General features: G+C 45.6%; 1 protein-coding gene across 1 annotated transcript in view; it reads right to left on the bottom strand.

Moving 5' to 3' along the window:
• Positions 1 to 19,441, bottom strand: part of SLC5A1 (solute carrier family 5 member 1) — a 34,514-nt gene extending 15,073 nt beyond the window's left edge. Inside the window, exons 1-5 of the mRNA XM_090063111.1 lie at positions 18,970 to 19,441; positions 16,793 to 16,864; positions 7,114 to 7,218; positions 6,211 to 6,270; positions 4,880 to 4,984 (exon numbers count right to left, since the gene is read on the bottom strand). Of these exons, the coding sequence (XP_089919237.1) occupies positions 4,880 to 4,984; positions 6,211 to 6,270; positions 7,114 to 7,218; positions 16,793 to 16,864; positions 18,970 to 19,056 (429 nt within the window). The 5' untranslated portion in view covers positions 19,057 to 19,441. The remainder of the gene's footprint in view (positions 1 to 4,879; positions 4,985 to 6,210; positions 6,271 to 7,113; positions 7,219 to 16,792; positions 16,865 to 18,969) is intronic.
• Positions 19,442 to 23,661: the final 4,220 nt, after the last annotated feature.

The following is a 23,661-nucleotide window of genomic DNA, read 5'->3' as shown; positions in this document are numbered from 1 at the left end:
GTGTCATCCAGGAAGAATTATGTTCAATGACCCCTCCATTTAGTGATAAGCTACAAGTCTCTTCTCCTAGCTCCACACAAATACGTGCAGTACAACTGGTACTGGTAGTTTACGACAACACCTTATTTTGCACGAGTTCAATGAATGCCTCATAGTAACCGACGTGAAGTTGGCCTGCTACAAGGACATTTAGCTCTTGTAAGAGAAGAGCTTGCAGCTTTAGGATTAACACTTTATCTTGGAGGTTAGTTAGCTAAGCAACTCCCAAGGATGAGACAGAATTTGCCTCAGCGTGGCGTCCCCAAATTGGACATCAGACTGGCCTACCTCAGTCCAGCTCATGCTGCACCACTGAAGGCTGTTTCTCTGAGGGGTTTGCAGCAGTGCAGTAAGCTGCCCCAGTAGCAAAGACACTTTGCTAAGAAGTGTCTCTGTTACGTGGGTCAGACAGTGCAACCACAATCAAGTCACTGAGTTTTTGCTTCAAAGTCACTCATTCACTTTGGAAAAGCTCACCTAAAATCCCAAAACAAGCACAGCCAAGGAAGGGCTTTACCTGTCAGCTCTACTAGAGGTTACAACAGCAACAAGTATTGAATTGAAGCAGGGAGGGCCAATCCCATATTGGATTAAACCAAGGATTTAACAGAGGCTGTTCTGCATGCAATAATGTTGCTTATCACATTTCACCTTCAAAGCTCTTTGATGTCAATAGTGTATCATAGAATCATAGAAATAGGGTCGGAAGGGACCTTGTAGATCTTCTAGTCTGACCCCCTGCCCTGGGCAGGAGAGAAAACCAGGCTCAAATGACCCCAGCCAGGTAGACGTCTAGCCTCCTTTTAAAGACCCCCAGGGTAGGAGCCAGCACCACTTGGAAGTTAGTTCCAGCTCCTAGCCGCCCTGGCTGTGAAGTAGCGCCTTCAGATGTCTGTTCTCACAGTGAGACTTGGAACTGGGTACTACTACATTTTACAGGCAAGGGAACTTAAGCAGAAAATATTTCAGTGGCAAAGCCACTCCACTCTACCAGCAGCTGGGTAGGTGCTAGAGGAAGAAATCCTCTCCTGCCTACCCCTGAGAAACTACTCCATGGCTGCTATTGCAACGTTGAGACTACAAGGCCTGACACCACGTCAGCACCACACTCTTCAGGGTGAGAAGCAGACATGAAGGCAAGCTTGGCAGTCCTGCTCCTTTGTCAGCCATTGCCCACTGGCATGCAGAAAGCTGGAGTGGAGCAAAGCAGCACCCGCACAGGGGAAATGTAACACAAGCACAGTCCCATCCTCAGGTTCTCCCACACCTTTGCAATCAGTGCCCAGGGAGGCTGGGCCAGGATTTTCCAACAAGGGACTCAGAGTTAGGACTAAGAGACAGGAAGGAGGTTTGAGATCTTAATCCCATATGCTACTTGCATAATCATCATCTGCTGTGTGTCTGGGAGGAGATGCCTTCCTGACCCTCAGACGGCTGATCACCTCATGTCCCAAAGTGTACCCAGTTTATTTTTAGCATTAGTTTAGCGTGCATATCTTTACATATTAATGGCTATAAAATGATCCCACTGGGAAATGTGCAGTTAATTATTTAACATCCCGAGTGATACCTTAACCCTTGGATTTGCTGAATTACCTTTGAAATTCACCTTTCCTATCGCAGTTAGACTATTTACTACTGATATTTCCTTGTTTCTCCATTAACTCTTTTTTATGGATAATATTCAAAACTTATCATTATTCTGAAATTAGTAAATGGTTTCCTTGCACTGCAGGACTTCACATGAGAGCCACGCACCAATATGCAGGAATTCCTTGAGAAAACTAGAAGTGACATTGGCTGTAGCTTCAATGACAACTACTGTTGCCAACAGTAGTTAAGACTATTAAGAAAAACTAAAGGAAGTTAAGAAAATGCCACAGTCCCTTAGAAGATTCAGATTTTAAGTTTCTTCAGGTTGTGGACAGCAATCTGCCACTTATATCACTCATTATCTAGTCTACACCATCTTCTGGCTCAGCTTTGCCACCTGTGGTTCAGCTACACCGTTAGGAACAGCAGTAGTGGCATGAATGGATAGCAGTTTCTTCAAAGCGGCTATGGGCACAACTCATGCAGAAGCTCTCTAGCCGCATCTCCAGTGCTCTGCTTCCACAGAACATACCTTGGCTTCAGGAACATAAGAGATTATGGCTCTTTCTGGGGAGCTGGTGAAGGAGAAGCCACCAAGCAAGACAAAAAAGGAATAAAAGTGCATAGAACAGAGAGGGAAAAAGTAAGTGGGTAAAGAGAGTCACAGCAGGAGCTCTGCATGGTGACACACAGAGGACCCATTACTAGTCTGTCATAAGAGAATGGAGATGGCCAGAAAAAATACAGGAATCGGTGCAGCAGAGTAGTCATGGAACGTACATAGAGCCATGCACCCTGGATAAAGCTCTCACAATCACAAACACATGTGGCATGGAGGAAGCAACACAGAAAACAGGTACCCTGAAAACAAAATCCCAGTCCTGCCCAGCTAACACAACAAAGCAGCCCCGTGATGGGGCCAGTATAGCTGAGCCCTTCGCCAATTGCAGCTTGTCCAACTGTGTCCTCTGACATGCAAGTTTAAATTGCAGAGGGTGTCAACATGACTCAAATTTTTAGGTGCGTCAAGGTAACCACAAGTGATGAGGAAAGCCATCTTCTGATACCTGGCTGGCAATAATAGTAACAGGAAGAACAGGGAGGATCTGCAAAGGCAGCAGCCTGGAAGCAATACGCAAATCTGTGCAATCAACTGGCATGTCTTGACTCAGACTTTTGAGCAATGCTATTTATGTCTCTGGCACCAGAGGGGAAGATTCCTACAGAGCTTCTTGGTATTTGCATGCCACCCTGCATACGCCACCTGCCTCAGTGCCCATGCAGAACTGTAGATGTATTTACATACTAAATGAAAGCTCTAGTGTGCAGACAGTGAGATCTGCTGCCCTTCTCTGTTTGCCCTATTCCAGGTGACCTGTTGGACTGACAGGCACTTGCCATGGCCACAGGCGCAGTTCTGTATGCTGCCCTTGATCAGTTAATTCTTTGTCATGGTAACAAGCACCCCACCCAGATGAGTTAATGTGGAGAGGACACAGTTGGACAAGCTGCAACTGGAGAAGGGCTCAGCTATACTGGCCCCATCACAGGGCTGCTTTGTTGTGTTAGCTGGGCAGGACTGGGAGCTTCTCTGATGGCTGCTGTAACTCAAGATGAGAACACCCCCCAACCTATAGCTAACACTCCCCAACCTATAGCCAATTAATTCAATACACTGCTGCAGATCATCTTATCCCTTTGACTTCTCTTTACAAGACAACCCTTTTTTTCCCTGCTCCAGTGCTCCCCACTTGCATCTTTCTCTATACTTACCCCGCTGCTTCTGCAACTACATTTATAAGCTTTACCCAGTGACATCACTGCAGGATTTGGCCCCTTAGTGATCACATTGTTACTTGTTACCTTTGGTGTACCCTGCCTACATCTCTGCTGCCTTTCCTTCATCACCCTTAAAACTACCCTCCCTGTCTACTTCACCCAAACTAAACTTTCTGTTGCACCACTTGCTTGGCATAATTTTACATTTAACATTCAGCAGCTATCCTCCCTTCATCAGGCAGATCCTGAAGGCTTTCCTATTCTGTGTAGTTTTTCACCTTCCCATCTTATTCCATTCCCTAAGAGGAAGGCATGCCTGCTGGAACTGACAGAAACCCTCTAAGCCAACTCAGGTCACTTTAACTGGATATCAGGGGAAATTTAGTGCGTGTGTGCGTGTGTATATAAAATCTAGGAGATATAAAAAATCTAGGATATAGTTAGCAAACTGATGACCTTTTCACAATACAGAGAGATACAAGTTCTATACTAGGATTGCAAATCAGTTATTCATCTGGATTCATGCCACGTCTATTACAGCTGATAGAATAATATTATGCTGTGTTGCACATGCTAGATTTGTGATTACAGCTGCACATAAAACCAGTTTTATTGACTGCTGCTCACTGAAAGAAATGCAAGAGCAAACCCAGTGTGTGGACTTCTTCCAAGTCCCAGCCTGTTTAATTTATAATCCTTGGGAAGCTCAGTTATCACAAGGGTGTGAGATCTGAGAGCAACTGTTTTACCTTAAATTGCACTATTATCACTCAGCTCCTATTTCGGGGGCAAAGAGTAACCTTGCATAGCAACTGCAGTAAAACAACAGCCCTGGGTCTGCCTGGACTATGGACTAGGCTGGAGCCTTGTTAGCTTCAAAAGGTGTGGGAAATCATAGCTCCCTTTACTCTTACACTACACCCTCCTGAGATGCACTTCATAGCACCAGCTGATCAACAGAAAGGCTGTCTTCTCTTTCCTTCTCATTCACTCCTCCCTTCTCCTCACATTTACCCACTCTCTTTTCTAACTGCTCCTCATTTGTTCTCTTCTTTCCACAGCGCTAAAAGGTTATTTGTTTATAGCAGAGGAGGGTAATGGAAAAGATGAGGATGAAGGTGAGAAAAAAAAAAACCCCTCGCACTCCTTGAATATGAAAGGGTCTTGGTTTCCCCAGCTTGAAGGCAAAGAGAGTTACAAACTTAAGAAAGCAAGGAGGTCTATTGCCCAGATGATGCTCAAAACAAAGTGTGGATGGGTGGTCCTGGGAAACAAGGAAATGAAAAAGTGACAACATGGAAACAAATTTTTACCAGCCTAAATTAAGCCAAGGACATTGAATGAGAACCAAAAGAGCCAGGCACATAGAAAGGGTTTGTATGTGTATGCAGAATAGTTTAAACTTGAGCATCTCTCTCTCAGGCCAGTACACAGCAGAAGTGGGGAAAATGGGAAAAGTGTAACTCACTGAGATCTTGGTGAAAATATAAAGGAGCAGAGAAAGCACCGACAGGTAGACTTGAATCCGTTTGCCACCAAATCGCTTCCTGAGGTACTCCGGCATTGTCACCACCTGCGGAAAGAGAATTCACACTACAGCAATGTTTTCCAACCAGTGTGCCATGGCACACCAGTGTGCTGTCAGAAATGAACAGGTGTGCTGTGCAATTTTGCCATGGCAATGAGCTACAATAAGTATGAGGATAGGGAAGGTCTTAACAAGTGTGCCATGGAAAATTATTATTAATGTAAGTATGCCTTAGGCTGGAAAAGGTTGGGAAACACTGGACTAGGGGACAGACATAACTTCAGACACTTTCTGCTGCCCAGATATTACAGGAATGGGGGCCCCAGAGGTGCAGGAGAAAGAAAGAAAAAACTTCAAGAATTGGGGAAAGATACAGAAGAAGGCCTTTGTACATGTCACAAAATTAGCTTTTAAAGTGGCTTAAATGCCCTTTTGCACTGCTTTAATGGCATTGCTGTTTGCACGCTCAGCAGTGTATTCCACTTCAAATGACTTCGGTACATAGCGAGATAACACACCTCCGAGGTGCTTTAGTTTGCCACCTAACATAGTGCAACAGTGCACGGGGTGCTGGAAGCCAACGTGCTTGGGGCTTGGCAGGCTCCGCATAGGTCAGAGGCTGTGGGTCCTAGTGACAGCCTGTGTAGGCAGGCTGCACTGAAGAATGGGTGTGGAAATCAACAAGCCTGTTTTTGATTTTTTCCTTCCTGGACCCTGCCTGCCTGAGCTGTGAGGGGACCCAGTGGTTCCCTTCCCTGCTGCAGCACCCCCTGGGACTGCGCAGGCCAGGTGCCAGCAGGCAGGTGCTGCCTGGGGGGCTCCCACACAGCTCAGGGACTGCTCGGCCCACCGGTAGCTCACCTCCCCCAACCCCCAAGCCTCCCACCACCAAAAAGACAAGTAAGGATTAGGCCTCTACCCTTGTGTACATGCCATGGGGCTTTAGTTCAGTTTAATTCTCCCTAAATTGAAGCAGTATTTTTAAAAACCCACCACTTCAATTTAGGGAGAACTAAACCGAATTAAAACCTCATGGTGTGTACAAGCAGCCCGAGAATGCCCAATCTTCCCCATGCAAAGATCTCAAAGCCAGAGAAAGCACCCTCTCCAAATACATGTATATGGCACTGTTACAGATCATGCCTGCCGCTTACAAGTCTCTTGCCATTGAGGATGGTTTTCTGATGGTGCTAGACCCCACACACAGTAGGCTGAGAAATAAATAGCAACACAGGGAACAAAGATAGGCAAAAAAATATATTTGTGCTTACCCCAGCCTTGATGTAGATGGGTACAAACACCCAGCCAAGAACGACCACAAATACCAGGGCCTGAACAAAAGAGATCAGCTGAATTAGCCTCTTATCCTCTTACCAGCACTCCCTGTTGAAGCCAAATATCAGACAGCATGTTAATGATACTGCTACAGTAAACAGAACCATGGCCAGTGCAAGCCCCTTGTCCTCCTTCCTTCTGTTCTGCTTGTATTTTACAGCTGAAAGTCAAAGGGATGGGATCCTGACTCTAGTTAAGTCAATGGGAGTTTTACCACCGACTTGAAATGGGGCTAGGATTTCACTAGAATCCAACAGAAGCCCCCAAGGAAGTCTCCATTGGGACTTACTGAAGTAGGAAGATTGCTAGGATAGAGCCTTTGCCTATGTATGGGGAAAATACATATGCAGTGGCTCTGCACAGGTCTTAAGAGTTTCCCTCTCTTGCAGATCCCCTACCAACACTCAGCCTGACTACAGTGTGGGCCTTTGAATTTCAAATCACTGCTTCATGTAGCCTTGCTCAGTAAAGATCTGTGAAAGTTAAAGTGCCACCAGCCCTCTAGAGGCTGTTCTGTACCCAACACAGAAATTCTAGGGATGCCACCCATGTCCCCTTGTCCAGTCTCTCAGCAGCCACCACTCTAGGAAACGTTCTCTCCCCAAATCCAAGTACGCTTTGATCATCTCTGCCAGCCAGGATGTTAGGCAGCAGAGTTTCCCTCAGCAGATTAGCTTGCTTCCGTACTCCAGCAGACTAAAGACTGGCAGCGAAGCCATTACTTGTTGCAGAGGCTGAAGATCCAAGGGAAAAACTATACTCCCCCATCACCACCGGGGTCACAGTAACGTGCTCCCCCAGGCTACCAGGGGCTGTTGATTTAAATGTGTGCCACTTACATTCCACTCGAATCCTCCCGTGGCAATTCCACCAGCTGCTCCTGTTCCTGCCAGGCCCACAAAATGCCCACTGCCAATGTTACTGGCAAACAGAGAAGCACCAATCTGAAAGCAGAAAGAACATGAAATCTTGGCCGAGTTCTTCGACTCAGGCCCTGGCTAAAACAGCTGCTCCATTTGGAAAAATATCTTGGGAACAAAACAAAACTTGCTTAGCTGTTGTCCTTTCTGTCCGTCTGTGGTTGCCATGGGATCTGAGTGCTTGGCAGCCACCACCTCCCTGACAGCTTTGAAGACTCCCTCCCACATCAACACACATGCACACAAATGTAACCAGCATATCTGCAAGCAACAAAAACCAAGTAGGATGTTGGATATTAAATCAGCCAAGTAGACACTGCTGGAGGATAATACTCCCTTCCTCTCCTAAAAATAGGCATGCTGCATGTTGCTCATGAATCTCTGCAAAATTTCATTAACTGTCATCTGGGTGATATATTCCAAAATGAGCAGCCAATGCCCCTGGCCAAAGCCTTTGGCAGCTTGGACCGATGTGATATGTAGACCCTGCTCCAGGAGTGATTCTAGCCCACGTCAAGAAAATTAGATATAATCAGACCAAAGATGCTTAAGCCATATGGCCAGCTTGCATCATCAGTGGGAGATGCACCCCTTCTGGAGATGGCTTGCTTTGGTCAAGGGAACATTAAAGCATTATTGGATTAGATTAAAGTGTTAAAGTGCAAATTACAGCATTATTGGATTACAAGAGATGACACATACGCAAGATCAAGATTATGCCTAAAATCTCATTCTTCATCAAGTACTGCAAAGAGACAATGGGAGGAGATGGAGAGAAAAAGCCATGAACATAATTTCCCTGAACTAAAGTACAAAACTGTAATCTATTATAAGATCAGGAACTGACATATCTGGGTGTGAGAAACTTGAGTGGGAAAATACATTGAGATGGGCTTGGATCTGCAAGCAGAGGATATACAGGAGATGAAGTGGTTCTGAGATGAAAAGGGAACTCTTACTTGTTTTCAAATCCTATAAGAACAGCAGAAAGGATAACTGCAAAAAGGAGAGAAGTAAAGAAAAAAGGTATGGAGGAGAATAGCTGAGTGAGCTCTGCTGAGCAGTTTCTCCCACTCTTTGGTATCAGACAATAATCATAGCTTAAATATACTGAAGACTTTTCATGATGAAGGATCCCTGGAGTGCTTTAAAAATGCGTACAATTCAGACTGCGCCCAGAGTTGCTGTATGCGATGCACTCTCCGTCCTCGTTCACTAGTTGCAGTCAGTTGGACTAAGGATCTACAACCCTTGTAAAAGGGAGAGCAATTCACTATCTGCAAATGAATGGGAAGTTGTAGTGCCCCAATGAATAAGAAGTGAGGAAGAGGCAAGACATCTCATTCCTTTAGCATTATAGGAAATGATCAGGCATCACAAAAAATAAATTATCTTTCTAGGAACACAGGCAGTCACACCCATGTCCTCACAGTGCTTGTTTGCAATTCCCGGGCATAACATGGGGCTTTCAGCATAGAAATTAGACTCTGAAAATCAGGCTCATAACTAGTAAATCCATGCGAGAGCCAGAAAGGCGTTAGCAGCCTTTGGCTCATGATCCTTAATGACAAGATAGTTCTCTCTCCCACACTTCAAATGCAAGATATATTCTGCAAGTAAAACTAAGCACAAAATGTTATTTCTTCCCCCATTCTCACTTTTTCTTCCTAGCAATCTTAGCTTTCCTCAGGCTCCAGTACCTTTGTGAAGGGACAAATCTCCTGGAGTACCATATTTCTGCTCTGCTTACTCCTGGAGTTCCTCATACTTTTCAAATGGCAATCAGCCCTATCCTGTTCGTGACACCAGGTATTTCCACAATAATGTTTTGTGATATAACAAACAATTATATCAGGAAATGAGTCAAAGAGAAAGACTAGAAAGAAGATGAAGAGGGTGAATCCCATCACCCGTTTGTTCCAACAGGAATGATTTTTGATGGAACACACAGTAGTGGTGAATGAGTCAAAGAAAAAGATTGGATAAATTATAAAAAGAAAGCTCTTTCCTGAGGCCACAAGGGCAAATTCATTGCCCCCACGTACACTTAATCCTGGGTTTTCCCTTCACTGTTCCACCCAGACTTGGCTATGGAAATTAATTAAATGCTATCTTCCTCTAGCTCAGTGAGTATGTCCAAGTAATGCAGTTCTCAACCAGTATGGGGACATTGCATTCCAGTTTCTAGGAAGCTCACAGCATTTGCAAGGTCAGTGGGAATTATGGGTGTGCACAACACTGCCTAGAATCGACCCAATTCGACATGCTTAGTTTTCACTGGAGTCAGATGCCATTTCCTTTAGCAGGAACAGGAACATGGTGTATAGGAGGACAACAGTAACCACATTTTTAAAAAAGGAGGCAATAGTCTCATCACCAGTAGCCATAGATTACAGCTGAGGAGGGGAGGGTGCTGAGCATGTATGGATCTTATTTATCAAAACTTTATTTTTGTATTTGGGCAGAAGGCTGCCTTGGTTTCACTGCACTGTCGGCTGTTGTCTACTGCTTCACCTGTGGATGAATTATTAAACCTCATTCTGAATCATTAAGAATGCAATCACTAGAAATGATTAACTACATTATTCTCCAGTTCTCATTGAATGAGTTCCTGCATCTGGCCTGAAGGCTTGAAATGCACCTTAAGCAGCTTTAAGAAATGAAAGCAGCCAGCTAAGGACCCAGAAAGCCGACAGCTCCAAGTAGAATGGTGGGAGTGCCTCTGAACTTGGGTTGTTTGTCTGGAGTGAAGCTGGGACTGTTTCTGTGCAAATAGATTTGTATTTTCTTTATCAAACTTCCAAGAAAATACACAGCCAAATGGAAACCCATGCAATCAGGATAACAAACATGAAGAAGCAGCCATGTAAGCATATATTACCTTCTGCTTCTATAGTTTTCTGACACAAGGAAGACCCACTAGCATGTACTAACTACAAATGTAATGTAAAACCATGTTTTCAGTGATTTATACATCCATTAATGTACATATATTTATATAAAGTATTTATATATCTCACACACTGAGGTGGGGGAAGCATTTATTTATTTTACTCAGAAGGGTAGAAATATATTGGCAAGAAGAATGCACTTCATTCAAAAGCTTGTCTAAGTCTATTCCAACCATGCAATTGGTCAAATAGAAGATATCACCCACAACAGCCCTTGACTCTCCAGTCCTTTTGTAAATTGTGGCAAGAAAAGCTACAAGGGGGGTTACCTAACACTTTGCAGTACCTGTTATAGCTACTCTCATTAAGCAAGTGCCTAGTGAGTTCTGCTTAACCCTTGCCGTTGGGATTTTTGAAGGAGCTAGACTTACCTTAGCTGTTTTAAAATGTCAACCTTGTTCTAGACAGAGATATACTCAACTGCACTGAGCCTTAGAGACCTAGAGAAAAAGTAGACCTTAAGCTTTGAATGATATAAGATAGGACTGAATACTCAATTGCCCCAGTCTGAATTGATAGTGCCTGTAATAGATCCCCACTTGCAACAGCCAAAGGATTCTGACCCATTTCCCAGATTGCTCCATATTACTGCTAATATCTTTCCTTCCTTACAGGTGCAGTATTGCAGTTGCAAGGCCCTATGTTGTTAGGAGGAGCAGTCAGGCCAGTTTTTTTATGACCTTGCTGCTACAGGTAAAGTGAGTCAGAGGAAGTGGTTCTCCTCACTTCCAGGCCCTTGCTGACCTGACCTGAGGTTCATATTTTGTATAGGACATGGAGCCCTGTGGACACAGCTGCTTGGCTGCTAAGGGAATTCCAAGGAAACAGTTGTTTTTACCAGTTTGTGCAGTCTCCACTAGGCAACTCCATAACTGTATCTCACAAAGGATGGGCTGAAAGCAGGAAGGCTCACAAAGATAAAGGTCAAACAGTCAGGGGGAAAATGGATGAAAAAAGAAAGATATGGTAGGAAGAGGGAAGATGAAAATGAGGGAAAGGGGAAGGACTGCTAAAGTTGAAAGCAGAGGGTAGCAAATTGAGATGGGAGAGGAGAGGTCAGGGCTAGAGATCCACGTAGAATATTGTAACTTCTAGGAAATCATAGTTTCACAGTTGGTAGGGTTGGAAAGAACCTGAGCAGATCATCGATCCAACCCCCTGCCATGGCAGGAAAGAGTACTGGGGTCAAACGACCCCAGCAAGGTGTTTGTCTAGCCTTGTCTTAAAGACCCCTGGGGTAGGAGCCAGCACCACTTCGCTTGGAAGTTGGTTCCAGATCCTAGCAGCCCTGACAGTGAAGTAGCGCCTCCTGATGTTTAATCTGAATCTACCCTCTGCCAGCTTGTGTCCGTTGTTTCTAGTCACTCCTGGCAGTGCTCGGGGGAACAGGGACTCGCCCAGTGCCTGCTGGTCCCCTCTGACTAGTTTGTAACAGGCCACTAGATCCCCCTCGGCCTTCTCTTGTGGAGGCTGAACAGGTTCAGGTCCCATAGCCTCTCCTCGTAGGGCCTGCCTTGCTGCCCCCTGATCATGTGAGTGGCCTCCTCTGGACCCTCTCCATGTCGTCTATATCCCTCCTGAAGTGTGGTACCCAGAACTGGATGCAGTACTCTAGCTGCGGCCTAACCAGTGCCGCATAGAGGGGGAGGATCACCTCCTTGGACCTGCTCGAGATGCATCTGTGGATGTATGACAAGATACAGTTGGCCTTTCTAACCGTGTCCCCACACTGCCAGCCCATGTTCATTCTGGTATCAATGATGACTCCAAGATGCTTTTATGCCTCTGCACTGATGAGAAGGGAGTTCCCCAGCCTGTAGGAATGGGGCTGGTTCTTCCTTCCCAGGTGCAGCACCTTGCACTTGTCTGTGTTGAATCCCATCCCATTCTTGACCACCCACCCTTGTAACCTGTCTAGGTCCGATTGCAGACTATTCCTCCCTTCTAGCGTGCCCACTTCTCCCCACATCTTAGTGTTGTCTGTGAATTTGAACAGGGTGCTTTTTACCCCCTCGTCCAAGTCACTAATGAAGATGTTGAACAGTGCGGGCCCGAGGACCGAGCCCTGGGGGACCCCACTGCCCACATCCCTCCAGGTCGAAAATGACCTGTCCACCACCACTCTGGGTGCAGCCCTCCAACCAACTTGTGATCCATTTGACTGTGTAGCTGTTGACCCCACAGTCTCCTAGTTTTTTAATGAGAACAGGGTGAGAGACAATGCCAACGGCCTTCCTAAAGTCCAGAAAGACTACGTCCACTGCTACCCCTGCATCTAAGGCTTTGGTGACCTGGTCAAAGAAGGCCACCAGGTTGGTCTGACAGGACCTGCCTCTAATGAACCCGTGTTGGTTGCCCCTAAGCATAACCTCCCCCGCTGGCCCCTCGTGGACATGCACCAGGATAATTCTCTCAAAAAGCTTATCCAGGATCAAAGTAAGACTAACTGGCCTATAGCTTCCTGGGTCCTCCTTCCTCCCTTTTTTTGAAAATGGAAACCACGTTGGCCCTCTTCCAGTCCTTTGGCACCACACCAGAGCACCACGAGTGCTCGTACAGCCGTGCCAGGGGTCCCACAATGACCACAGCTAATTCCCTCAGCACTCGGGGGTGAAGATCATCTGGACCAGCTATGACCAGCAATGACCTGTCAAATCCTTTAACAGGTAATTTTTGACAGGGGGTTGGTTAATCTAACTGAGGGCTGCAGGTAGATTAAAGTTACAGTTCATTTTCTATGCATTACTCATTAATCTATTCCCCTACTTTTTTCATTAACTTTTCGATCAGAAGATTGTCATTGCTCCCCCCCAAGTCTCACGGGACTCTCTAAATCCTACCTTTTGTGTAGCAGCCTAAGTGAATACATTCTTAGTCTCTGGTGTTCGATCTTTTCCTTAGCTCATGGTGGGTCTCTGTAGAGGTGACTACTCTGGAGGAACAACACTGCTTTTTTTATTCTACTCCTTTGGGGCACACATATACACGTATGAATCCCCTGCTCTCTGCACCTTTAGCCATGCTGAAAAACCTACAGAGTGCTTAGTGCCAGCCTGTGCAATGCTTAATTTCTCTGCTCAGTATCTCTTCCAAAATAGGAGAACTCAGTTCAATTTCAATTTAGTACATTCATTCCTCTCCTTATATTTCAAAATTACTGTTCACTACATTTTTCCAGAGGCTGTATTGTTCAGCTATTGATGCCCAGCAGCCACTACTTTTATGCCATTCTAACAGTTATTTCTGAAGAGCAGGTTAGGATATATTGTTTCTTTGTGCACCAAAGTACCCTTTAATGTAGCTGATGAGCAGAGATATGTCCCCACACTTTTACTATTGTACATTTTTATTCCCAGGGCCCTGTCAATACTGGGTGTTGTACCATGTACCAAGATACCAGAATACCTGTTTGTCCAGTGTCAGGTAAATTCCTCCCTATGTCCATAAGACAATGCAACACTTTCAGCTGTTATCTGACTGAACTCCTCACCCCTCCAGCTAGCAAAAGAAGAAATAATTCAGTGTCCATGGTTCAGGGTTTCATAGTTGGGCTTTATAAGAATGCCACAATCTGCTTTTTATATTTTAAGAGACTTTTAGAGTCATGTGTGCTCTTTCTGTACATCTATACCTGGATGCCTAAAACAACAAAGTTTTTCATTTAGGATTGCTCTTGGGGTGCTTAAAACAGGACTACGGGAAGCTGCAGCTTTCATTACTGTTGGAAAAGCACCGGGACAGTCTGTAAGAACTTGATGTACAGGACCTTCACTAGCTATTGAAGTTACTGAATCATATTTCATACTTAGTACATGTCACTACAAAAGCATGAATTGGGCCCACAGATTGGATGGAACAACCTCACATGGACCCAGTTTTGTTAAATGTTGGGCACCACTAATTTCAACTGACATCAAGGTTTGAGCCAAACATTCGAGGCAAAATTGGTAGTTTCTGCCCAGTGCAACTGTATTTACCCTATTTTGCTAACAAACAAATCATCTGGCTTGTGCCCACGCACAAGTATCAGAAGCAGGATTTTACCTCCCTTCTTCTGATTGCCGGCTCTCATCTAACCTGCCAAAACACAGCTTTCTTACAATGACTATAATCCCTTTCCTGTTCTTGTTAGGAATAAATCCTGGAGAAATTGCCACTGACAAACATCTATTCATGTGGCGTCAACAAAGCAAAAGAACAACTCACTGCCCTGCTCTCTCCTTTTTTTACTCTCCCAGCTTATCCTTGAGGCCACTGAGTATAACAATATAGCATGTTACAACTGAAAATATACAATGGGAAATGTCTTGGAAGTGTTTAATTGTTTCCTCCTTCTCTATTTGAGAAAGCAATTGGTAACATCAGCACATCTCATCACCCTGAAAGCAAAAGTAGCAAATCTGATAAAATGTGAAGAGTGTGTTTATTTGGACTTCAGAAACTCAGCAACATTTTCCAGGAATATCCTCAGGTCATAATCATGCTTAGCACAGCCCAAGGATGAAAGCAGGAAGTGGCATTTATTTGTAATCACATTATGTAAGTCACTGTTCTCAACACTATGTTGATTTTTATGATGTTTTATTTTTCTGTATTTTTTTCTTGGTTTCCTAACCCCAGCTATTTGCCCTGGGTGACCTGAGCCCTGCTCAGAATCTGAAACCTGCCAAAGTATTTTTTGGAATCTCCTTTACACAAGATAAGATCTCCAGGATGGTATGTTGGCATGAGTATTTAACTTCAGGGTTTGAGTGTTTGCCATTCCTGTTTTTCTCTTTGCTACTACCTGGAAGGATGAAGAGAAAGATTTGTTCTTATGTTCTGGGAAGGTCCCTAGGTATTCCAAAACGAGGGATTAGAAAGATGGTTTTAGAATGCTCAGTGGATTAGATCCTCTATTGCAATAAACTCACAGTATTAGGGGAGGCAGAGATAACACTAAGAGATATTCCAGGAGCCACAAAGATGCCCTCTGGCCTCTGCTATGCCTCCCACCTGAAAACAGTGTGTGGGTGATGTTAAACACTGGGGGATTCCCTGCACTGGGGGAGTTCCCAGCTAATTCTTGCAGGCTGACCCTTTAGAGTGAGGACCTGGCTCAGGGATTTTTCTGCGTGCAGATACAGGCCTAATTCTCCGCTGTTTTATAACGTGTCCTCACCTCCATCTGCATAAAAGAGTCTTGTTTTGTTGTCACTGTTCAGGGGCATAAACATTTACCAGGATGAAAAGCAGTGGAGAATCAGGCCCAGGACATGTAATGTCAGGATCAGACAATGGTAGTGTTATCCTGCATCGGTCCCTTAACTCAAGCAATCAAAAATTAGCTGTATGTTTTGTAAAGAGGAAAACATTTTCTTTAAAATAATTCTAAAATTCTCCCTTTCCAACTGATTTGTACCAGGACCTGGATTTTCTTAGTCTTAGCCTATCCAATGAGATCATCCTTCTGCTGGAAAATGCAATGCTCCATCTTTTAAATGGCAGCTCTAATTCCACTGAAAGGCAGGCAACAGTCTGAAGCACCATAGGCAGTGATGTAGAGTTCTGTAAACTACTTTTAAAATCTCTGTATTTGTGTTTCTCCAAGGCCCCAATCCTGCAGCTGTGTAGATTGGTAGATCCCTGCATCGAGTCCCACTAAAATGGAATAGTCCACCTGCATGGATCTGATCAATGGATAAGAGCTAGGTATTGTAACCAGATTTTTCCTCCAAGGTGACCTACAACAATCATCACAAAAGTCCCATGTTAGTGACACCCAGGCAAGGCATCACATTTCTAAGCATCCCTGTAGATCAGTTGGTTAGAGTGTCGAGCTAAGGCTGTAAGTTCAAGCCCCTTATGGGCCACAAGATCTTTCCTGCCTCAGGCAGAGGGTTTGACTAGATGACCCCTTGAAGTCCCTTCCATCCCTACCTTTCTATTATTTTATGATCTGCAAGGAAGTTTCATTTAAATAGGGACAGGGTAGTCTGGGAAGAGATGGTACTGGGCTTACTCAGACTTATCAGGTGCTGTTGTCAGCTCTGTGACCTTGAGCAAGCCACTTCACTTGTGCATAACTCAATTTTTCCCCAGCCTAAAACAAGGACAGTGATACTTGCCTTCCTCTGGAAAGCATTTGGGATCTACGAAACAAACGTTCTAAGTAAAAGTTAGGTATTATCTTCAATATAAACTATGACCTATTCACTTATTTAAAATGTTCCACAGTTTTCTCCATGAAGCAGTCAACTTCATAAAGCAAAGGACTGCAGTGCTTAGCACCAAAGCAACAGAATAGCCAAAGAGGCTATGCCTACACATCACACCTCAGCGTGAGTCAGACCCTTAGAAAACTTTGATTGGCTCCAAAAGAAGTCCTAAAACACTCAACCACCTGCAGCATGGCGTTAAACATGAACTAACCTACCTGAGCATTTCCACTACTGTTTGCAGCATGCTTTGTGTTGCTGTGGTTAGATTATTACAGGAACCCCTAATTAGTCAGGTTAAACCTACTTCTCGCTTGTCTACAGTATACTGCAGTCATGGCAGTTCCTACAGCTCCTAAGCATCCCATTGCTCTGTCTGGATTGAAAGTATAGTTATATTACCTGCACACACGCGAAGACATACATACATAGTACATAATGAAAACTCACCGGCCACCACACCATGCTCCTCCCTGCCAAGAAGAATCCACCCACTGTCCCTCGGTTGGTTGAGTACATAGCCTGCAAGACAAAATGATTAGATACATTTGAACACTTCAATTTTCATTATGGCTGGCCTGCAAAACCAATGCTAAATACTGGACATGTTAAAAGACAATAAGAACATGATGCAAGAAACACATCATTATGCCAAGGCTTATGCTTGCAAACTCATATGAGCACTCCTTTCAGGTGAGTAATCTCCTTGATGTTAGACCTCCAAAAAGCCAATGTTGCAGTAGACAAGATATAGCCAGCCTCCTTTTTCCTCAAAGGATGGACCAATCTTCTGTAGGAATCTACTGTCCGGTTCTGATGATATCACCAATATACCCATGCTCCACTTGTCAGTATTTCTGCATTTCCACAGAGTGGACAGGTAAGAATGATGGTCCTCAATCTCATTTTAGATTTGACAGGCATGGATTTTATGAGGAGTTTTCCTCAAAGTTTTACCAAGTCTTCATCCAAAGCCATTTGTAAACAATGTATTCCCCATACTTTCAAAGAACCTTGGTTCCTACCCATACAGGGGGCATATTTGAGCCAAAGCAAGCCAGATCTCTGATCCTGATATAGAAGCAAAGAAGTAAATAAAACCCAGTTACATTTCACTACTCAAAATAGTTGAATCAATATTTATCAGCATTGCCAGGGAGAGACAACCTTTCAAAGCTATTCAGATATTAGAAACTGTAGTGCCTCAGTGTCCAATATGCCTCTTCTGTTCCTGGGAGTTTAGTATTACAGAGGTTAACTACAAACTTCTAGGCAGATTGTGCTTTAACACCCAAGCCTGGCTCCCTCGCCAAACTCCCCAGTATCCTCTGGGCGGCTGTATGCTATATCATTCTTTAGTGGAGACTTCAGATCATGCTTTGAGGGAAAGAAGGGTATAAGGCACAGAAAAGTCTCTTATATACTCTGACCCTTGATAACCACTGAACTATTGCTTATGAAAGTTTATGCATCTTTGATTTAGTTAGTTTATAAGGTGCAAACCTACCCTGCCTCTTGCCGAAAGAGTACACCAGCCAAAACTAATGGCCATTTTGCATCACCAAAGTGGTAACCAAACACTGATGCATGTCCCTCAATAGTTTCTCACGTCTCAAAACTCTTCCAGGCTACTCAAGTGGAAGATTTTGCCTCCCGTTGCTTACTTACTCTGTGACATGGTCTGTGAGGGTTTTTGGAGGTAGCAAAGGGCCACTGAGGAAGGAGCAAGTTTCCCTGACTCAGTCCTTTAGCTGTCAGCTCTTTTCTCAGAGAAGACAGTTTGAGTTCTCCTCAGCCAGGATATCTGTTCCGGAGAGTGACATTCAAGTGTTTTCCACTAAAGCACCATCATAGCAAATACTATCTTCCCTCCACCTTTGAACCCTGCAGTATCTAGTGTTACTTTAATGGGGCAATCTCTCTCCTTTACCTGTTAGATGCAAAAATATGTATTTTTTCAAAGATAAGTCACAAAAAGTGCCTGATCCACACTTCCTGGGCAAGGAGGAGACAACAGAATTTTACTTGGACATTAAACGAAGATGACCACAGCACCAGCAGCATTTGCACTAACTGAGGCTGGGTCTTCCTGCAACCATCTGCCTGGGCTTTCCATTCATTTTGCATACATCCTGCAGCATTTCCCAGTGGCCATCTGCCACTGTATTGCCATTCCATGACACCGTGGCTTCCATCCCAGTTGCAATTACTTACAACACAAAACAGTATTTACATGACCTTCCTATCCCAGCAGCTCCCACTACAATCTCCATTCATCCACAAACCAGCTTCATTTCCCCCTTCTTCCTTACGAGGACCTTTCTCTAGCCCAAGCCCCATCTATCACCCATCTCCCTGACATCTTGATACTCCCTCCTCTGCCCTTAGCCTAAGCCCTAGCTGTCCTCTCTTTGAACTATCATCTTGCCACCTTCACTCCTACTCTCAGCCTCACTCCAGGGACTGATGTCCCCAAGGAACTGCATCACAATTCCAACCCATACACCCTCAAACCATCCTTTCAAATAAGCAGCAGGTAATTTATACAACTATAACTTTATTTTACAAAGCCATTCCCTTTAAACTCAATAAAATATTCTATGTAACAAAAGAAAATTCAAACATACCCATAATCCCACTGCCAGGACTACCACAAAATAGATGACTATGACAGAGATGTCCGCAGGATTATTGATCTTGTAGGAGGAATCCATTCTGCCTGCTTTTCTGGTTCCCTCCTTTCTCCTCTTCTTATATTTCGTTTGCAGACTTCAGGTTAATGATAAACCTCCTTCGCCCCTCTCTGTCTTGTATAATATATAACTTTGATTCACTTATTTCTATCAGGTGCAAGTTGAAAATGGTGCTTTTCCTTGATCTGTGATTTCCTCCAAAGAAACTGTTCCCTGTTACAGGTGCGGCAGATCACTGAGCCAAAAGTCCTGAGTTCACTTTCCCTGCCAAAGGTGCTCAGAGTTTCAGCACCTAAGAGCAGGTTCATAAGAAGGCGTGAGCAATGGAAGGAGTGGCTTGCCCACAATAAACCCAGTGTATTCACCTCACTGCTTTTGAATACTCCTTTCTGGAGCTGTTGTTCCTGTAAAGCTGGTCATGGAACATGTTGTTCACCTGAGAGCAGGATGCTTGCTAATTACCAATCCCAAAAGAGGAGTGACCCAACACAGGGAAACACCAGGGGTCCAGGTGATTCCCTGTCCCAGCATGAATAGACACTAGAGATGCAGCCCTGTATTTCTGAGTAGAAGGTATTAGGAAGCTGCTTTGATTTCTTACATGTGGACATTTACTGAGATGCATCTGAGATACAAAAGCTGAGATCCAGAAGTGAACCCTTCCAGAGATTAACACAGAGAAACTAACAGAGTTGTCAGACTAACACACCTAGCTACCTCCCTCTTCCTTCAGAGTTCGGGATGCTCAGGTGTAGGGTTTGGGAATCTGCCTACTGCGACTACCCACACAGCTCCACTTCACATTCGAAGGACCCCAAAGTTCAGTGGTGCATGGATTGGGACCCATCTCCAGTGATTTATTCATTCTTAGGCTTCAGAATTAGACCAAGCAAAATGGCCTGACAAATGGGAACTCAAAGATGTGAGGCCAACTGCAATTAGTTCTCCCTCAACATGACAAGAAATTGAGGGTCTCAACTGGATGACTCAGGTGCCTGTACACTAATGAGGCAGTACACCTCCTTGGAGACCAACATCGACTCCAAGAAGGAGTGGTTTGAAGCCCTCTGGGTCAACCTACAGGGGGAGGTGGGGGGACCACAGTGAGAGAGACTGTGTCGTAGGTGCGTACTACAGACCAACAAACCAGGGGAGGAGCTCAATCTGGAGTTCTCTCGAGAATTTGCAGAGGCCACTGGTACATGGGATATGGTCATCATGGGCAAATTCAATTACCCAGACATCTCTGGGGAGGAACATTCAGCTAAGTCAGACCACTCACGTTGCTTCCTGACCTGTATCAAAGAGCTCTACCTGACTCAGGAAGCACACAGGTCAATCAGAGGTAATGCTCTCCTACACTTGGTCTTGGCCAAAGAAGATGATCTGGTGAGTGACTTGAATATACCGTGGGATGACAAGGTCGAACGGTCACAAACTCCTGCAAGACCGTTTCAGGCTGGACATAAGGAAGAATTTCTTTACTGTCCGAGCCCCCAAGGTCTGGAACAGTCTGCCAGCGGAGGTGGTTCAAGTGCCTACATTGAACACCTTCAAGAGTAAATTGGATGCTTATCTTGCTGGGATCCTATGACCCCAGCTGACTTCCTGCCCTATGGGCAGGGGGCTGGACTCGATGATCTCCCGAGGTCCCTTCCAGCCATAATGTCTATGAAATCTATACAGGGTAGCCTGGGCAACAGCGACCATGAAACCATCATGTTCACTGTACATCACAAGGCAGGCAAACCAGCTAGCAGGGTTGGAGTTCTGGACCTCAAAAAAGCAAATTTCAACAGGCTCAGGGCAATAGTAGGGGAAGTGTTGTGGGACCATGGACCAAAGGTGAAAGGAGCACATGAAGAGTGGATGTTCCTCAAGGACACGATTCTCAAAGCACAAAAGAAGTCCATTCCCATGCAAAGGAAAGGTAGCAGAAGAGCTGGTAAGTCCTCTTGGCTTAATAGGGATATCGTGGTCTTCTTGAAAAAAAAGAATGAGGCATACAAACAATGGAAGCTTGGGACAATCCATAAGGAGGACTATACAACAATGGCCAGCACTTGTAGGGAGCAGATTAGAAAGGCTAAGGCAGTGACTGAATTTAAACTAACAACAGAAATCCAGGACAATAAGAAGTCCTTCCTTAGGTATATAGGGAACAGGAGGAAAACAAATGGAAGCGTGGGACCATTGCTTAACAACCCAGGACAGTTGGTTACCAACACTCAGGAGAAAACTGAATTCCTGAATGACTACTTTGCTTTGGTACCAGACTATGGGGAAAATCATACTAGATAAAGTTCAGAATGAGCATGGTGGGAATGACTGCCTTCCTACTGTTGACATTGAGCTGGTGCATCGTCAATTAGAAAAGTTAGACATTTACAAGTCAGCAGGGCTGAATGAACTTCAACCGAGAGTGCTGAAGGAGCTGGATGAAGTCATTGCAGGACCTCTGGTGAAACTCTTCCAAAACTTGTGGTACTTGAGGGAATTCCCTGAAGACTGGAAAAGGGCCAATGTCGTGCCCATGTTCAAGAAGAAGAGAGAGGACCCGGGTAACTATAGGCCAATTAGCCAACTTCTATCCCAGGGAAAATCCTGGAAAAAAAAATTGTCAAGGAGTCTATGTGTGATACACTCGCAGAAGATTCTGAACAACAGCCAGCATGGCTTCGTCATGGGCAGGTCTGGGCCTGCCAATCTCATCTCCCCAACTGGATAAGAGAAAGGAAGTTGACATTGCATACCTTGACTCCCAAAAGGCCTTTGATCTGGTATCCCATGGTGTTCTCCTGGGAAAACTGGAGGATTGCAGGCTTAACTGCTCAACAATTAGGTGGGTAGGAAGCTGGCTGTGGGGTAGGACCCAGAGAGTTCTAATGAATGGACTCGTCCTGGTGAGAAGTGCCCAGTGGTGTCCCCCAGGGGTCCATACTTGGTCCAATGCTTTTTAACATCTTTATTAATGATTTGGATGTGGGGATGAAGAGCTCACTGGCCAAGTTCACGGACAACAAGTTATGGGGGAGAGTGGTCATGCTTGAAGACAGGCTACAGATACAGGCGGACCTAGATAGGCTGGCAAATTGGGCAGATCGGAACCAGATGAAGTTCAACATTGAGAAGTGTAAAGTGCTCAATCCCCAACATACTTATAGACTCAATGGTGCCATACTGAATAGCACCACAACTGAAAGGGACCTAGGGGCAATAATAGACCAGGGGTAGGCAACAGTTTTTGGCCAGAGTGCTGAAGAACACCACAATGGCTACCTTGGAAGGTGCCAGAGTGCCGGCATGCCAGAAAAACAAAATGAGGGCAGGGGGTACATGGCAGAATGCCCTGCTTGTGCCCCTGCCCCCCAGTCCAGGCTCTGTGGCTGTCAGCAGCTACCCCAGCTCTGGGTAGCTGCTGGAGCCCAAGCTGCTCTCAGCAGGGCTTGCAGCACCCCAGCTACCTGCTGGGAGCAGCTCACTCCCAGCACAGAGCTGGTGACTGGGCTCTAGAGCCCGGCACAACTGTTTGTAGCCAGCCTGGGCTCTGGGCAGCTACAGCAAGCAGCAGGGAGGCTACAAACATCTGCGCCGGGCTCCACAGCTCTGGCATCAGCTCCGTGCTGGCGGCAATTGAGCATGCACCTTGGGGTAGGCTGCACTGCCCCACTATCTGCCCTGAGGTGCACACGCAGTCACCACCAGCAGATGCTGGAGCTGATGCTGGCGCTGTAGAGCCCGGCACAGCTGTTGGCAGCCTCCCTGCTGCTTGCTGCAGTTGCCCAGAGCCCAGGCTGGCTACAAACAGCCACGCCAGGCTCCGGACACCAGTCACCAACTCTGTGCTGAGAGCAGAGAAGAGACTGGGGTCACGCTGCCCCATGCCCCTCCCCCACTGCCCACTCCAAGGCGCACATGCATGCACCGGTACAGAGCTGATGCCTGGGCTCTGGAGCCCGGCCCAGCTGTTTGCAGCCTCCTGGCTGCAGCCACCCCTGCCTCTAAGGCAGCTACTGCCAGCCAGGAGCCTGGGCTGCTCCCAGCAGGCAACTGGGATGCAGCAAGCCCTGCTCGGAGCAGCCCGGGCTCCATTGCTGGCAGCAGCTACCCACAGCTGGGGCTGGCCATGGCATGCTGAGCAAAATGGCCTTGCATGCCATGCTCAGCATGCGTGCCAGGGGTTGCCGACCCCTGTAATAAATCAGAGTATGAACATAAGCCAGCAGTGCAATGCTGTATCCTGTGGGGCAAGCAATACTCTGGCATGCATCAATCGATGCATCTCAAGCAAAACCAAGGAGGTGATTCTTCCACTTTACTCAGCATTGGTGAGACCACAGCTGAAGGACTGCATCCAGTTCTGGGTGCCACACTTCAACAAGGATGTGGAAAAGCTTGAGAGTGTCCGGAGTAGAGCCACCCCTATGATCAGAGATTTGCACAGCAAGGCATACAAGCACAGGCTGCGGGACTTGGGCCTCTTCAGCCTTAAAAAGAGAAGACTGAGAGGGGACTTTGTCTTTCCTGCCTGGTGCAGGGGGACCGGACCAGATGATCTTGCAAGGTCCCTTCCAGCCCCCTGCAATCTATGGATATATGAATATATGAACAGAGCAGAGCTTCTAA

This window comes from Crocodylus siamensis, chromosome 9 (assembly GCF_052110815.1).
Source record: "Crocodylus siamensis isolate JL-2025a chromosome 9, ASM5211081v1, whole genome shotgun sequence".
NCBI classification, from domain to species: domain Eukaryota; kingdom Metazoa; phylum Chordata; order Crocodylia; family Crocodylidae; genus Crocodylus; species Crocodylus siamensis.
Note: the sequence above shows the minus strand (reverse complement) of the source record. Positions and strands in the feature narration are given on the sequence as shown.